We start from the raw sequence: 18,076 nt of genomic DNA on the forward strand, positions 1-18,076 counted from the left end.
TTTTATAATTAATGATAAAATTTATAGAGTATATGAAATGTTCAGGTATGCAAATAGGTAGAAATCGCTAAATTTAATTATTTCTGAGACTTCTTGTGCTACAGGAAAAAAGAAACTGCAAAATTGTGGTATATATGTGCACAATTAATGATAGTTTCTTTTATATGTTAGATTTCTTTATTTATTTAAATGATTAGTTTTTTTTAAAAAAAGATTTAATTTATCAAATATTCGCCTATTAATCATAAATTTGGCCATCTTATTAAAATAGATATCAATTCATTTAATCATTTTAAAAATTAGTTTATATTTCTCTCGTTTGGCTCGAACTTTTTTAATATTATTCCTTTATTTATTCAATGATTAAGATTTTAATTTTTGGTGATTTTTATTTAGGCTACGTTCGCCAAAATTTAATTTATATTGATTTATAACAAAATTATCTTTTTTTTAAATATAGAATATGTAATATAAGTTTTTTTTTTTTTGTAAATATATTTAGTGATCTCCATGACATATCAGCATGAGCTTCAATCCGAAACCCTCAGATTATTCTAAAAAATTTACCATTATTTAAGAAAAAAAAATTAAATTATAGCATTCAACTCCAAACAGCGGCTGAGATACAACTAAAGGTCGAAATAATGAGGAATTTTGAGCAAAATGCACTCCTTATAATTTTATATATCATTCGATATAATTGAGCTAAAAGCGTTATTTAAATTTCTTTATATAGCTTAATAGTAGACCTTAAAATTATATAATATTAAATATTGCCATAAATAAAATCAAATATCAAAAATCCTAAATAGAAAACCGAAAATAATCATAAATTAAATCGGCATTTTTTTTCCTTTCAAATATTTTTTATGCATAACTATTGGATTAAGTAAAAAATATTCAAAATTTCAAGTTGGGCCTTGCTCAGATTTATGAATGTTAATCATTAGTCAATTTTAAATATACCTAATAAATATTTAATAAATCATTAATTGTAATATATATGTTGAAATCTTTTAATATTTTATGTATTTAAATAAAAAATTTATTAATTGAGGAGAAAAAAAAATATCTTACTATAAAAAATTGAAAATCCAAGAAAAAATTAAAAGAGATATTTTAATAAATACTCCAGATGATAATTTTAATTTTAACGATGAATGTGTAATCACTAAGCAATAGAAATAATACGGTACAATATCAAAGTGATCGGATATTTAAGGTTTTACCCAATTCTTGGATCCTAAAACAAAAAGAAATTTCTACTACAGAATTCATGGCAGAGATGGAAAAAAAATTGATCAAAAAAAAGGTAAGTTTCCAATCCAAATATTATAAAGGCTAGGAATGTTCATCGAACTTATATTAATGGAAATTCATAATTCCAATCAAAGTATATAATGCCTAGTATAATCGTTGTATATCAAAAACCAATTGAAGAAAATACTCATTTTATGCAATCTTAAAAGAATTATTATCTAATTAAAGACAGTTATATTGATATAAAATTGAGCTTTAGTAAATTTGAAAATTTAATACCAATTTTTTAATATTTATTTCAAACTAAAATGATTAGTTTTCTCTATCAAAATTTCAGAATTTTCAAAAATATTATTTCTGATGGTATAGTATCTACTTACTAATGATTCATAATCTAAGCTATCGTGAACTTGATTTTGGAATCTAATCATGACATTTTTTTGTAACACTCCATGGCAAACATTACCAAATGATTTTCAGAAAGAGCTATCTACCTTGAGTGTCCATTTAATAAAATATCAAACCCATTAAATTTATTTAATTTATGTGAAGTGACAGTAGAATTAATTACGTATATGTAAAATGATTAATATGGGAAAAATATATTGTTCAAAAAGCCAGACACTTTCCAGGAATTTTTATGCATCGTAGGGATAGTTAAATATCATTCATATTGTGAAAATTATTCAATTTATTAAAATTTTTTATATAATTAAATTTTGCCTTCAATAAAATAATAAATAAAATAAGAATCTTTTTGGTTATTTTTATGAGGAGAGAAATTCAATACATCAAATCAGGCGCGTATCCAGGGGAGAGGGGATTCCCCACTTTGCAAAAATTTTGGGAAAAATATAATACAAATTGTAAATAGCAGAATATTCTATTTTAAATAGGATATCTATTTTAATATTAACAAAATAGTTATAATTAATTTAAATATCTTCCCTAATGTAATTTTAACCCATGAAAATTTAAAGTATAATTTATCACTAACATGTAAGCCTTCTAATGTTTGGATATAAGAAAATTTTATCACAAAACTATTCTATCTAATTTATATTGCCTAATAAGTCTGATTAAGCAAAATTTTTAGAGTGTATGAAGATTTCAGATATCCAAAGAAATGGAATTTGCTCAATAAAATTATTTCTAAGACTCTTTCTTCTACAAGAAGAAAGAAACTCAAAATAATACCCGACAGATTTAGCGATTACAGAATTTTTGGATCTAGAAGAAAATATTATGAGTGCTCTTGGAGAAATACCAGAGTGGCCTAAACCATATTTAGCATAATCGCAAAGAAGATTTAAATTTTTATTCCGAAACGATTTTTGATTAATTTTTTAAATCATGATATAATGTTTAATTCTATATTTTACCGCCATTTACATACAGGTTTATATAACTATGATATTTTTTTAACAATATCATATTCGCATTCGCTCTTTAAATATTTTTGTATTTTCAAATATTCTTTATTTGTGTTTTAAATTTTAATTTTTTTTAAATATTGTAATATACTAAATTTTAAATGGTGATTAGTTTAATGTTTAAAAAAAAAATTCAATATATAAAAAATTATTACTCCCCCCTGTATAAATTAACCCAACCTTATCCAAAAAAAATACTTTTCTAGATTTTAAATAACTATTCTTTTAAATTTACAATTACATTTGATTATATCAAATAGTTATTAAGAATATTTGAAATGGGCTAAAAGATTATATTGAATCTCAACAAAGAATTTAACATGATGATCTATAAGGCCCTGCTTTCTTTTGCATAGGTATCAACAAAATCATCAACAGAATAAAAGAAAAAGTTTACCCTGGCCAGAATATTTGAGATGATGGTACATTAGCAAGCGATTTCGACGAATTACAAAAAGTTTCTAAAATATTTGAGGAAAGATTTCTTAATACTTGAATCTTGTTAAAGTGGGAAATTCAAATATTTCTTTAGAGTTACACGATTTCTATTTTAACAAAAAATCTAATTCATTTAGGCTCCCTAATTAACGGTCCTAACAGACTTTTTTAAAAAACAATATACTAAATATCCTCCTTTGTCTCAAAGATCTGCTATCAAAATTATCTCCTAACCATGTATTCTTCTAAATAAAAATTCCATCCATATACCTAAATTAATCCATGATTTTTGATTTGTCCCTGTTTTTATATGGACAGATTTTTAGTCAATCACAAGGCTCAGATCAAACAAATTTGGAGGAAATTATCAGCATAAAATATTCCCTTCTTTATCTTGAATCCAGTTGACTCCTATCCAAATCAGATGGTCTTGGAATTCGGTCCCTTATTTATCATTCTATTGTCGCCTTCATATCTTCAAGGCTTTTAACAAATGTGTTGATCAGTGAACTAGTCCCTTAGCTTTATTCACCATTAGATATATTATCTGGATTAATAAATCCTCAATATCAACCCACCCAAACCCTTCAAAGAATTGGATTTTTCTTCTGGTCAAATGTTCCGATGAATACCCACAATCAGAGGACTTAAACAATTTTAAATCGTAAATTTTGTGGTAATGAATGAATTAAAGAGGAACCAAGCTTTTTTAAAAGTTTTCCAACACCTCGAGCAATATTCCTTTTTATCCATTTTGATTATTTTGTATATTTAATTACAATCAGATCGAGATAACAATACATAGTATTATATATTTATAATTTAAATAAAATTAAATATATATTCTGAATCCTATTTTATTTAAGCTGACCATTTCTTCGCTCCCAAATTATTCTTCCCTTCATTCCAGCTGATCGGCTCATACCATTATATTTTATTAAAAATCTATCTCATAATTGATGATCTATCGCCTTTTGTTACTCACCACTATTTGTCATTCATGGCAATTTCTGATTTCGCGCCATTTGTCATTCCCATGCTACACCAACCCCGGCCTAGGTCGTGCTAGGGCGCAACCTTAATTAAGATAATATTAGAACTATGTAAATTTTTTAAATTAATTAATGTTGTTAATACTAGTTAGATTTATTTGGAGATAATTTTGAAAAAAAACTATATTACTAGTTATTTTCGAATTTGATAAAATGCGCAAACACTTTAATTAGTTTAATTTTTTTCAAAATATAACGACCGAAATAACTCGTTACTGTTTAAATACAAATTAAAATTAATATGATTTGTTATTTATATATTATTCGGTACATTGGAAAAGGGTAAGCTTTAATTGACATGTCTATCCTAATTGTAATTTTTCCGAAATTATATTTTTGCTGAAACTTTTTCTTGATAATATACGTAAATTTGATTTATAATAATCATCCGATTATTTATTTTAAGAAGATTAACTTGGGAAATTTAATATACTTACTTAACCCCAAAATAGATATTTAGATTAAGTTATCAAATTGAATTCATAACTAAAAAAAATACAATTATCTTCAATTCATTTACCTGTAATTCTCTAACTAAGCTCAAATTTAATATCTTGCATTTGAATAAAAATAATTATGTACACAAATTAATTTGCAATAAATGAAGTACCTTTTTTTCATGAAATTTTTTAGTTATAGAGGTTAAAATTAATTTACAAATAAAACAATATTTTTTAAAGATACACTAGAGAAGATGTATAAAAAAAACATTATGTGCCATTGTTATATATATTGTAAAAATATAAAAGTAAAGGTAAAAGAGTTGCAAAAATTTAAATATTATTAAGTCTATAAGAATATAGATATTCAAAGTAAAAGTGAGAATGTAAATGGATTAAATATCTAATAATTTTCATGTTTTTGCTCTAATCATTTTATTTAGTTTCAATATCTTTTCTTCAAAAAAATAAGCATTTGTTTAATGATGAATTACATTGTACGTTTTAAAATACCATGCATTTCTCAAATTAATTTTCCTTTATATATGATATTTATATTTGTTAATATAAAATAATAAAACAATCATTTATCAAAGTTAACAATTTTAAGTTAATGGTTAAAAGTGTTAACAAAAGATATTGGTTAATATTATAATGTAAAATTTAAAAAAAATAATAAAAAAATCAATCTGTAAAGTAATAGGTAACTTTACTGCAAATGGAACATATTTCCCGCCTAGGTTTTCTTTTGGACACGCCATTGACGTTCTTGATAAAATTTTCTAAATGCTTAGGTATTTGTTTGATTCTGATTGATCAGCGTTACCTAGAGCTGGTCCCATTAGTTCTTCAATTTTGCCTCTTTCTTTTCTGTAGATAAACGTGATAGGACGTCTATCTTGCCTATCTGTTGCTGATGGCGTCGGTGTATTATAAACATTAATACTTGCTTTCGGGACTTTATTCAAGGATCTATTTTTTTTATCTGATCCAAATGTCTTCTTATGCGTTTATTCTATAAGTCAAGTTGCCTTCTCTGTCTGGGATCACGCTTTTACCACATTTGTTGTCTTAGAACGTTTTAAATCATACATTATCACTTCTATCGTTCCAGCATAGCGTTCTAGCAGGCGATATGACTTTCTTTAATAGATTGACACTTATTTTTGTTGGTATAAATAAATCCCAAGTGTTTTTGTCGTGTATGGGAATAACATTTTGCTAGACGGAATGCCCGTTGCAACATTGGGCGTGTTCCAATGAACGACAAGAACCACTTGGGATTTACTTAAACCAACAAAAATACGCGTCAATACATTGGAGAAAGTCATAAAGCCTGCTATAAACGATAGATCGGTGATAAAGTATGGTTAACAGTTTAAAGACAACAAATGGGATTAATTATGAAATATACAAATAGAGTTAAAAATATGTGAAAAGTGACTTTTGAAAAATATATACAAATATTATTATTTTGTTTCATTTTTTCTCCAATCTGTAGGATGGACATAAATCTTTGATCCTTTTCTATAATAGTTTTTTTATTATAATTAATGATCAAATTGGACTGGAGACTTTAATTTACAAATTGATTTCGTTTATTTGAATTAAATGACTTTTTGCATAAATTCTATGATAAATCTTTTGCACCTAGATTCAAAATTTTCAGTTTTATATTTTGTGTTGACTCTCTTGATTTGTCTAATAAATTTGTATTACCTTTAATAATTAATGTATGATGTATAGAATCGGGAGACGGGGAGAGGATCAAACTTTTATGCCAACTGGCACCAAATTTAAATTGTCTTAGGGATCTCCTCTTTTAAAATTAAATCTTGTGCTCCCTTACAGAGTTGTACAAAAGATCTTCTTTGAAGATTTTTGAGCGAGATCTAGCTCAAAAATTTGAGCAAGATCTTTGAAGATCGTAAAATTTGAAGATCTTTTATTTTTTAAAAATTTTGTGTAACGATCTTCGAAGATCTTCATGATATTTATTTTTTTACCCCTTTATTAAAGCCCAGATGTTTTTCAATTTTCATCAAGGCAGGAGGAGAGGTATAAAACATAAAAGAAATATTATATTAATAAAATTGAAAAACATCTGGGCTTTTAATACAGGGGTAAAAAAATAAATATCATGAAGATCTTTGAAGATCGTTTCACAAAATTTTTAAAAAATAAAAGATCTTCAAATTTTACGATCTTCAAAGATCTAGATCTTTTAAGATCGTTGCTCAAATTTTTTTATAAATAAAAGATCTTCAAATTTTACGATCGCTCCCTTATATAAACCTCCCATGTTGCTGGCGGCACCGCAAAACGTGACCATTATGTAGTTCGGTTCGTTATGGAAAGATTTTTTTGTGGTAGTTGTAAATTGAAGTGGGAGAAAGAATATGATGAAATAAAATATTTAAATCGAGTTTGATAGAACATCTTTATAAAAATTTATATTATTATATAGAAAAGCGATGATAATATAATTACATTTTGTATATCTTGTTTAAATGTGTTATCAAGTGCTTCAATCGAGATAATTGTTGAAAAAGTGTTTATAAGATTTATGGAAATATATTAACAATTATTGATAGATCATAACAAATCTTAAAAATGAAAATTATGAAATAGACGATTATGCATTGAATCTTTCATTACCTTTGATACTTTTGAAACTTGAGGTTATTCATTTTTATTACTTAATTTTTTGAATCATATCTATATCAAATGTATATTTTATATAGATAAATAATATTGAAATAAATTGATTTAAAATTAATCAAACAAATTTTCAAAATTGCTTTTATACTTGGTTTAAAATAGTAATTGTTTTTTAAGCATAATAATTCATAATTGGTACCTTTAATGATATAAATTTTATAAAATAATTATGCTATGCAGATATTAAATTCTATTAGATTAATATTTAAAAAGAGGGATCTGGACCATTGTCTTTGGTTATTTTATGTTTATTTTATATTTTTTAACACTTCATAAAAGGAATTCATTCTATTAATTTGAAAAAATTCAAATTATTAAAAAATATTGGATAAAAATGTGACATTTAAAAATAATTTGTATAGTAAGTTACACTCAACCATAAACATTGCCCATTTTAAATGAAACCATTAACTTTTGGCAAATTAAAAAAATACACAAATTCATGATAAATAATGCACCAAATATTGCCTTAGCAATGAACAAATTTTATTTTTTTTATTCTTAGTAATTAATTTTTCTTGTATAGAAAATATCAGTGTTAACAAGTTGCTCAATTGTTGGGTCAATTTATCAAAGGAGTATTTGACTGCTCAAATAAATAAATATATTGGTTTAATTAACTGATATTTATCTAAAGCATGTTTATCAATCTAAAGTTGCAATTTATTTGAAAATATATTTATATCATCAAGGCATCGATTTAATTAAAATTTTTATTAAAATATTAGAATTTAATTTTGAAATATAAAAATGAAAGAATCTATCTTATTATTAATTTGGTTGGATAATAGATAAATAATTATAAACTAAAGCAAGGTAGGTTCATATTTCACCTCTTAAAAATTTGAATTATAGTCATAATTTTTAAAAAATCATAAACTTTTACATAATTTTTCTTTCAAATTATTGTTTATAAAGATATATTATATATATTTAGGGGAACATTTTTAACTTAAAATGATAGTTGCAAAAACAGGCAAATTTCTGAATGGAGACCTTGCCCCCCCCCCATCTACACCTATATTATGAAGAATGATTTTAAAAGAGGGAACTTTAAATATTGTAAGATATGATATGGTTGATCTCAAATAAATCATATTATTTTTATCATCCATATAGGGAATATCATTGAAAATTTTTTAAAATTTGTGTTCTCATTTTGTCAGGTAATTTTTTTTTAAAAATGGCTGAGTTGAAACATTCCTGAACTAATATGTGGATTAGTTTATGCTTAATTGTTATGTTCATCTCTAGCTTTAAACCATGTCCAAATTACTTTAAAAAAGTAAACGTAAAATGCTCCTAATATTAGTTAAAATCAAATTTAAATATTTTCGGCTTCTTTTATCCTGAACAAAATTTCTAAATTAAATATATATATGATTATTAATATAGTTGTCATATTCCAAAATTTAAAATGAATGAAAGGATTTAAATAAATTTGATATATAAAAAATATATCCATTTTTATTCAAAATATAAATAAAATAATAAAAATTAGTTATATATTCCATCTTTTATAAAATATCGATTAAATTTTTTTTAAGTAGTAACTATAAGTAGCTATTTTTTTTAGTTCTATCTACTCAAAAATGTTTTTTTTATAAAACTAGCAGCACGATCACGACTTAAAATATTATAGCATGCTACTTTTAATGTCTACTTTAACAGCATTGCAAATAATATGATTCAAAAAAATCGAATTTTGACATTTTTTCTTTTATTGTTATTAGAAAAGTATATGTATTTAGAAAAAAAATATCATATTTTTACAACCATAAAAAAACGGCTCAGTTTTATTTGATAATATCGGCCCAATCCAGAATTTAATAAATCAATATCGATCTTGATCTGATATTTAATATCGGCACAGGCCTATGTAGTTGGGCGCCAATTCCAAAAACGGCTAAAAGATTTTTGATAGCGAATATCAATAGTAATAAGGAGGGTTATGGTATGAAAGATTTTTTTTAAAGACGCCCTATATAAGACACTTTACCGTAAATACTTTTATCTAGGTTTTATATTAATTAATACCATTTATTGAAAATAATGTAGGAGATCATCAGACATGAGTACAATATCGATTCTCAAGTATTGTCCACCCCAAAGAAAGATTCTCACCGTCCAGTGAAAAATATTTACGAAACTTTTTTATTCACGGTTAAAGACATATGGAAAATACTAGTGATCGACAAATTATCCGCCCATCTAAATGTGCCCTTCAAGACGAATAGCGATTTTTCCATCAATGTTTCCTACGTAACGGAATCGTGTAATATGACCCCCTTGCTTAAAGAGGTCACCCACGCCATCAAAGATGTACCACCTTACAACGCTAATCGAGGGTTAGATTTGGCTAAACTTAAAACGTCAGTCTTTTTCAAACGAAACCCTATTTTTTTAGCCGGAAGGTATAACAAATACAGTCGACGGTTGAGTCAGACCCCATGGCTTATAAACAACAATCCGGTGCAAACCAACGGTTTAGAACCAATTTCACTCGAGGAGATCATAAAGAATGCTGTTACAACACTGATTCTTCCACATTGCCCTTGTGCCTCTCAGGCAATAACCTTTTCGGCTTCAGGTAGAGAAGACGTTGACGTTCGTTGCCTGGGAGAAGGCAGGCCTTTTTGCCTTGAAATAAACGATTGTAGATCTTCCCCGCATAAAATCTTTACTGGCCCGAGTGACATTACTGACAATATTTTGAGACAGGTGGAGACCGACGTAAATGCCTTTAGAGTAATCAAAATTCAACCCTCTACTCCTTCATCGTATTCCTCTTTGAATCATAGATTCAAGCTAAGCGAAGGACCTAATCTTACGACAGCTGACCTTATGATCGACACCTCCCGATTGATATCCATCAAGGACATGCAAATGGTTAGTAAAGAAGACGTGAAGCTATTTTTAAAGCAAGGCGAAACCACGAAATCTAAATCCTACAAGGCGCTATGCTTCACTTCCACTCCCCTCTTTAGTCCATTCCGCGATTCTGATAATTTGCAAGAAAATTGCAATGAATACAATAAATTATTTACGGAATATTTTTCGAAATTCGCATTTCAGTGTACCCCGAAACGAGATCCGAATAGCCAAGGTTTACAAGATGATCATATTAACGGTGTTTGCACAAATGAAGATACGAAAGTAGATGACCAAGCGAATAAAAATGGAGCGAGTTTTGATTTGAATATAAAAGTCTCTGATAAAAATCCGCTACTAATTGTTTATCAGAAAACCCCATTGCGCGTTTTACATAGGTTTTTTTTAAATATATATATTTTTTTTCTTTCATAACCAAAATTTATTGAATTTTAACAAATAAAGAATAATGTATATATATTTTTTTCTTCTTCTTCTACAATAACTTAGGAGATCATTGCTTAACAGGCCAAAATCTTTGTATCAACTCGATGCTCAGTTCATCCATCCTCAATATTTTATATTGGACCTAATATGCCAAGCAGGATTGTAAATTGTTTTAATTTAATTTTTTTTTAATTCTTAACTCTTTGAGATCTAATCTAATAAAACTTATCGTGAGTTTTAACATTTGTAGCAGAGATTGACTAATATCTATGCTTTCAATTTTAACCAATACCAGTGATCAATATTATAAATATTAACTAACATTTATAAATTTAAAAAAAAATGTATACTCCATTTTAAAAAATCTATCGGGTATTACTGGTATCGGCCAAAAGTGGTATGATACATCTAATTATTAATTACAATATTTACCACCCCCCTCCCCCACTTCACCTTTTCTGTGATTCCTATTCACACTGAAATAACAACCCAGTAAGTCATACAATAACTTTGGTCCCCAATCTCCCAAAGTTGCCCATACTTTAAAATACTTTTTAAGGTTCTCTTAAAATCTTTTTATAAAAAAAATTAATGTAAAATTCGGTTAGTCTCATATTAATCCTTAATATTATCTTAATTTCCAGCTCAATATATTCTCTGGTTTAAAAAATAATAATAATATAGTTATGTCAAAGAGTTTATTCATGGGGATTTTGGTAGAACCAAACCAAGCCTAACCTCAATATTTGGTCAGCAAATACATATTTTGGAATTAGATGTTACCCAGATTCATTTGAATTGGCCACCTTCTCTATCATCTTGATCATATAGGCTATTAATAAATCAATTTGTTAATTTACATTAAAGTATATACTCAGTTTAAAAAACAATTGTTGCTTTGATATGTAAATGTGTATATATATATATATATATCTGATAAAAAGATTTATTATATCTAGTTTGTGTAGAAATATATTTTTTTTTCTGTATAATACTGGCATTATTTATATCCTTTAATTAGTGATCCACATCAGGCCAAATTTTTCAAACCTGGCCTGGCCTGAATTTTTTTGAGGCGCAATTCTGAACGAATTTTTTCCGAAAAGTCCAGCCAGAAATTAAAATAAAAAATATTTGTCTGCCTTGCCCAAATTTATATTACGAAAATTTTAATTGTAAAAATAAGATTCTAAATAAGAAGTATAGGAGCCTTGTTGTTTCTTACAAAATTTTTAAAATATATCAATTTATTTCACAAAATTGAATATTATATTTAAAAATTTAAACCTGACCCATATTTTATATAAAATATATTAAGAGCCAGATATGGGCAAGACCGTTTTGCAAATTTCTAACTTTAATAGCTACTCTTTTTAAAATATATATCAGACCTGTATATCCAAAATATGGAGTCCTAAAAACTATATAAAACTAATTATGAAATTTTTAAATAAATTTGAAATACATCAATTTAGATTAAAAATAACATTTTTAAATTTTCTTTTGAAACCTATAGCAAATTATTTAAAAGACAATCTCATTGGAGATATACCTTGTTCAAAAAAAGTAGTGGGCAATACAATAGTTTTACACAGACTAAATTTGGATTTATAAACAGATATTCAGGGATTAAGGGCAAGGTATCAACTTTATTCGACAAAAAAATAATAATGACGCTACTCCAATAAACAATGTTTTTTAATTATAACATAATTGAGCTAGTGAATCAGTTTCGTTACTTAAGTGATATGCTTAAAATACAAATGCTATTAGCTGTCACATGTTTGAAAAGAGTTGTATTAGTTAGCTCCTGTCAAATCATATATGTGTCTCTTTTACAGTAAATTTTTTTAATTCATATTTTTGCATAACATACAACAATGGTCTATACCACAAAAATAAAACACCACTGAAAACAGAATGATTTGATGACAAACTGATAGATCAAAAATCTATGGTTGAATTTAGGGAAAATATAATAGTACCGACTTCTTCCTTTTATGGATACATCAACGGAAATGGGCTAGCTATATCCATAACAAAAGAGAGGTAACTGGTAAAAAAAATAATGATGAAAATAAACGATAAAAGCCCTGATGTAAGAACTAAAAAGGGGGTTGAAAATGGTTTTAAAATGAACTAAATTTATATTATATTTATAGAAGACTGGAAAGCTTATTTTGTAGAGAGGAGAAAGGTGTAAAAACCAAAGATAAAATTTAAAAAACCCTGTCCGAAAAATGTATTCAAAAGGCTTGAAAACATGTTTTAATTAAGGTAATGCTAAAAATATAGGCAAATGGTAACGAAATAACTCAAAATTTTTTATTAAAATATGTAATTATAACAAAAAATGGATTACATAAATTAGAAAATAATATTTCAGCATTAAAATAAAAATAATCTTATATACAATTAATATTTTTTGATAAGTATTAGAATTGAGTCTTCACATAAATCAGTTTTACATTTCTTAGAGTCAGATGTTTTCATATACCATGATTAACTTATTAATATACAAATTAGGTGTTTATTGGTATTCTACATTTACCATTTTAATTACCACAATGCCTTACATGTGACTCCTTTTACTGATATACCACCTTTAAACAATATCACTATTTGATTTATATATATTGCCAAAATCTATTTTAGTTCCTTATTAAATTAAATATTATAATCTATATTGGGAATTATTAAATTAAATATTCTATATTTTTGATCATTTAAATATTCATTTTCGATTTATTTATTACTATTTGATTATAATCTATTTTTGATCCTTTATTCAAATTAAATATATTATCATATTTTTGATCCTCTATTTATCTTCAATTTTATTTAATATTATTTATTATCTAATTTATTATTATTTATAAGTTTATTTATTATCCCGACTTATTATAATAGTTATTTATTATTAACAATTTTGATGTTTTAGTTAATTATTTTATTTATTATTTTGACTAATTTTCCTTCGATTCGTATAATATAGAGTTGAAAAGATATTATAGTTAGAAATTATTATCTATGTAGCACTTGTGTTATAATCTATCGTAATTTGTATAATATATTATCTAATATATATAAAAATTAAATAGACTTAGTTACACGTAGTGCTTGTCATATCTTATATTATAACTTGTAGAATTAACATTAAACATTCTATAAATATAATTTATAAACAATAAAAGAATTATTAATTCTTAGAAATAACATAAAGATTAGACATGATTTTAAAAAAAAAGACAGGAATTTTTTTTTCTAGAAAAAGATTATGTTTTTCTTTTCCTTTTGTAGAAATGTTTATTACAGTCGTAAATAATTCATTTCTTTTGTAGAATGTTTATCAAATATCTCAGAAATTTTGCTATTATAATTGGTAAATAAATAAGTAACTATAAATAAAATGGATAACTTTACTCAGTGGCCCCTACACCAGGGGGGGGGGTCCGAAGCAACTGCTTCAGTAAATTTGAGTGGGGGTACTTTTTTTTAAGTGGGGGTACTTTTTTTTAAATTTTCTTATTTAATTCTTTTACTGTTTTGTTACATCCATCATGATCAAGTGATTTCTGGTTTATAAATGTAATAATAAGACCCCCCCCCCCCCACAAATTAATATTTAATTTAATATATATTGACGGAAACTTTGGTCGATGTTTAAAAAATTAGGTTGTTATCCGAGATTTCTTGTCACAAATTATTTTTCCAATTTGAAAATATGCCTAAAAATATTAACCAAAAAAAATACAAATGCCTAATTAAAAATTGCAAATCGCATAATATAAAAGATGATTAGAAATTGGATTACTTATAGTATTAAAATGAATAAAGTTTTTTGCTTAACATGTCTCTTATTTGGAGGTCTACACACAAATTCAAAATGGACATGTGAAGGTCTAGATAAATGGCAGAATATTAGTGATATTATTCTGCAAGAATCTTCACAGGCACATATGATGGCATTATGGAAGACTTTTTCACAATAAAAATTCGATATTAAAATTTATAACACCCCAGAAAGAATGTGTAGATAATAACCGTTCTATCATAAGAATTATATTTAGATGCTTAGATTATTTAATATCTCGTAACCAAGCCTTTTGGGGAAACAGGCAACAAGAAGTCAATATGATGGCCCTTATTAAGCTTATTGCAGATTCTGAACCTGTACTAAAAATGTATATACAACAAAATGAAGAAAGAAAAAGGGATTAAAAACGAAATTATATTCAAATCTATTATCATATAATAACATAAATATTCTCATTGAAACCATGAAAAATATGGTTATTAAAAAAAAATTCAAGATGAGATTACATTTAACAGGTGCTTTAATAGCTTTGATAGTAAATTATGTTGAAAATAGTGAGACGCCGAAGCCTGTTGAAAGAGATTGACATATTTTGTACGGGTGTCTCGATAAATTTACCCCTTGAATTTCTAGTTGGGCAAAGTTATGATGGCGTCTCAAACATGAGTGGAAGAATTAATCGTGTGCAGGCCTTGATTAGAGCAGAGGCGCCAAAGGCAGCTTTTATTTGGTGTTATTTTCATCGATTAAATTTAATCATTGTTCAATTATGCCAATCAATTAAAGAACTTCGAAAGGTTCTAGGAATACTAGATGAGATTTATATCTATTTTAATGGTGTAAAAAGATATGAGGTACAAAAATGTCAGTGTAATGATCTGAAAAAATTGCAACGATTTCTACGCATCAAGAATACCACTCGGTACTGTAAGAGTACCTTATTTATTTAGATTATAAATGTTTTTTATTTAGAAGCTGGCTATCGTCATATAAAGCTATTGTAAATATTTTATTACTTTATGATGCCTTGAGGGCAACTTTAACAAATTTAAAGGATTCTGAAGATCCTGCCACTTCCACTATGGCTAGTGCTATTTAGTAGAAAAATTTGATTTTATCTTATCACTTTGTGTTTTGGATAAAATATTGTTGATAACAAGTTTGGCTTGTACAAAATTGATAACCATTTTGAAGGATATAGGGTTTGCAATAAATCAAATTCAATTGGCAAAAGATTGCTTGATTAATTTGAGAAGTATAATATAAATTATTGTCTTTATTATTTTTAATCTAATAGATATTAACACCGAATTTTTGGATGTTTTTTCAAAGGCACAAGATTTTATGAATGAGAGAAATCTACCTTCTGATTTTGAAAGTTCTAGACTTCAAACATTATATTCCAAAAAGGAGAGGTATATATACTTTCATCATTAAATATAGATATTTTTTTAGCTTTAAAATAGGTGTGTTTGCAGATTAACGAAAGATTTAAGGATGATTCGATGAAATTTTTGCATCAAACATCATTTTTAACGCCAAAGGGAATGGCAGAAAAATCAATTATTAAAAAGATATCGAGGATATCTGTGAATTTTACAATTTAAATTCAAGTCAATTTTTCGAAGAAATGTTGAAGTTTGTAAATATTTATAAGATGGCCAAAATGGGGCATGTAATTATTACTCTTTTCAAGGGGGTACTCTTCATGGGGGTATTCTGCTTCATTCGCTCAGAAAGGGTAGGGGCCACTGACTTTACTGGTAGATCCTTGAGATAACAAATTCGCGCAACTAAGAATTTTTTTAGACATCCTTGAGGTGGATTACCTTGTGTTCAAGAAACTCATTGGACCGATTCTAATAAACTATACTGTAAGGGTTACCATTTATTTAATTCGGGAGAGATAGAAAAATGTATATTTGTTATGAATAATCTAGCAGGTTATATTTCAAAGTTCGAGGCTCTAAATAACAGGTTATTTAGCATTAAACTAGCAAGGTGTAAAATATTGTAAATGTATATATGCCAGCAAACTATCTTCGATGCAGGGGGTAAACAACATTTAGAAATATGTCGAAATACGCAAATACTTTCTTCGAACACGCCGATCCAAGAGAAATATTTACTTGATAGCCAATTTTATAATACATGGCCTCAAACTGACTATTTCTTTTGTTTTAGAACGACAATTGGTTGGATAAACAATATTAAAGTAATCCACCAAGTTATGTTTAATTCAGACCACAAACTCCGTATTTGTTGTATGAAGATTGATACAAAATTCTGGTATAAGAGAAAGAAAAGAAATAGAAAGGAAAAAAATGAAAAGCGCGTTAAGATTGATATTGAGGTCCGGGGGATCAAAATAAAAAGGATGAATCAGTAAAACAAATTAGAGAAAAGTTCCAAAGTTTTATTGATTAAGTAGAAACCTTAACCTCTAACAGACTTTGGGAAAATACGCGTGATGTTTTCATTGAATCTGCCACTAACTCTTTGCCCGCCTAAGGTAGATTACCCGATTGGATCTCAGCTTAAGCACGAAATCTTGTCGCTAGCCTTATGGGACGGGGTGTTATAAGATGGAAAGAGCCAAGTATATTCTCGACGATATTAGTCATAAGCTCCTTAGAGACAATAGTAAATATATTGAGAAACGGGTTATGGAAATGTGGAAATCCTTCAATGTAAATGACATTTACAGAGCGTTTAAATAATATTCTGCCTTCTTCAAAAAAGAGCAATATTCTAGACTTATCCAAGATAACAAAGTGATTAGAGATTCGGATAAGTAGATAAAAATTTAGACATCTCATATTACCAAATTTTACAAGAAACTTCCCTATTTCAAATGACATATCAACTGACTTCACACTACCACCTTCTTCTTATTGTCCTACTCTGCTATCTTACAACCCCCCCCAACTATGTCAACCTTCTACCTCTAAATTTTGGCCTTTTAAATCAACACATTTATCTAGTATCGAGGCCCCATCGCCATTCACTCATAATTATCATCCACTACGATAAATATAAATACAGATAGACTGCTCCTTCCTATTAAAAGAAAAATGATTGTAAATAATAAAATTCACAAGGATTGTAGCAAGCATAATATACATAGTAAGCACTTGAAGATTAATTCAATGTTGTGTGTGAAGATCCTCTTCCCATTTTTTACCAGAGTTTGGCAAGAAGGGACATGTCAATTTGATTGGTTCACGATTATTCTAATTAACTTCCCTAAAACAAAAACCCTAAATATTTTAGAGACTGGAAGGGATCTCATTATATTTGGTAGTTTATAAGATATTCATATATATTATTCAAACGGATATAGACCGACCTGATCTTGTTGACTCGCTGGTACGACTAGAAAGGAGCAAAACTCTTTCGAAGCCATTATTGCGTTAAAAATTCTAATTGAGAGAGCCAGAATACGTAAAAAGCTCATCATCGCACTGAATTTTAAAAAAGCCTTCGATTCATATATTCATACTTATAGAGAGCTTTGAAGGAGGTAGCTACACCTACCCATTTTCTAAATTAAAAAAGTATTTATCATAACTTTGGTTTAGCTAATTTATACCAGTC

The 18,076-nt window shown here is 27.0% G+C and overlaps 1 protein-coding gene across 1 annotated transcript; it reads left to right on the forward strand.

Moving 5' to 3' along the window:
- The first annotated feature begins 6,968 nt into the window (after nucleotides 1-6,968).
- On the forward strand, nucleotides 6,969-11,527 carry LOC135931447 (tRNA pseudouridine synthase Pus10-like). Its single transcript, XM_065468565.1, has 6 exons — nucleotides 6,969-7,048; nucleotides 7,091-7,174; nucleotides 7,218-7,304; nucleotides 9,403-10,613; nucleotides 10,726-10,824; nucleotides 11,347-11,527. Exons 1-6 carry the CDS (start codon nucleotides 6,974-6,976, stop codon nucleotides 11,483-11,485), a joined length of 1,695 nt encoding a protein of 564 aa, XP_065324637.1. The 5' UTR covers nucleotides 6,969-6,973; the 3' UTR covers nucleotides 11,486-11,527.
- The last annotated feature ends 6,549 nt before the right edge of the window (nucleotides 11,528-18,076 follow it).

The sequence above is a fragment of the Gordionus sp. m RMFG-2023 genome, chromosome 1 (assembly GCF_954871325.1).
Source record: "Gordionus sp. m RMFG-2023 chromosome 1, tfGorSpeb1-WG-v2, whole genome shotgun sequence".
Taxonomy (NCBI): domain Eukaryota; kingdom Metazoa; phylum Nematomorpha; class Gordioida; order Chordodea; family Parachordodidae; genus Gordionus; species Gordionus sp. m RMFG-2023.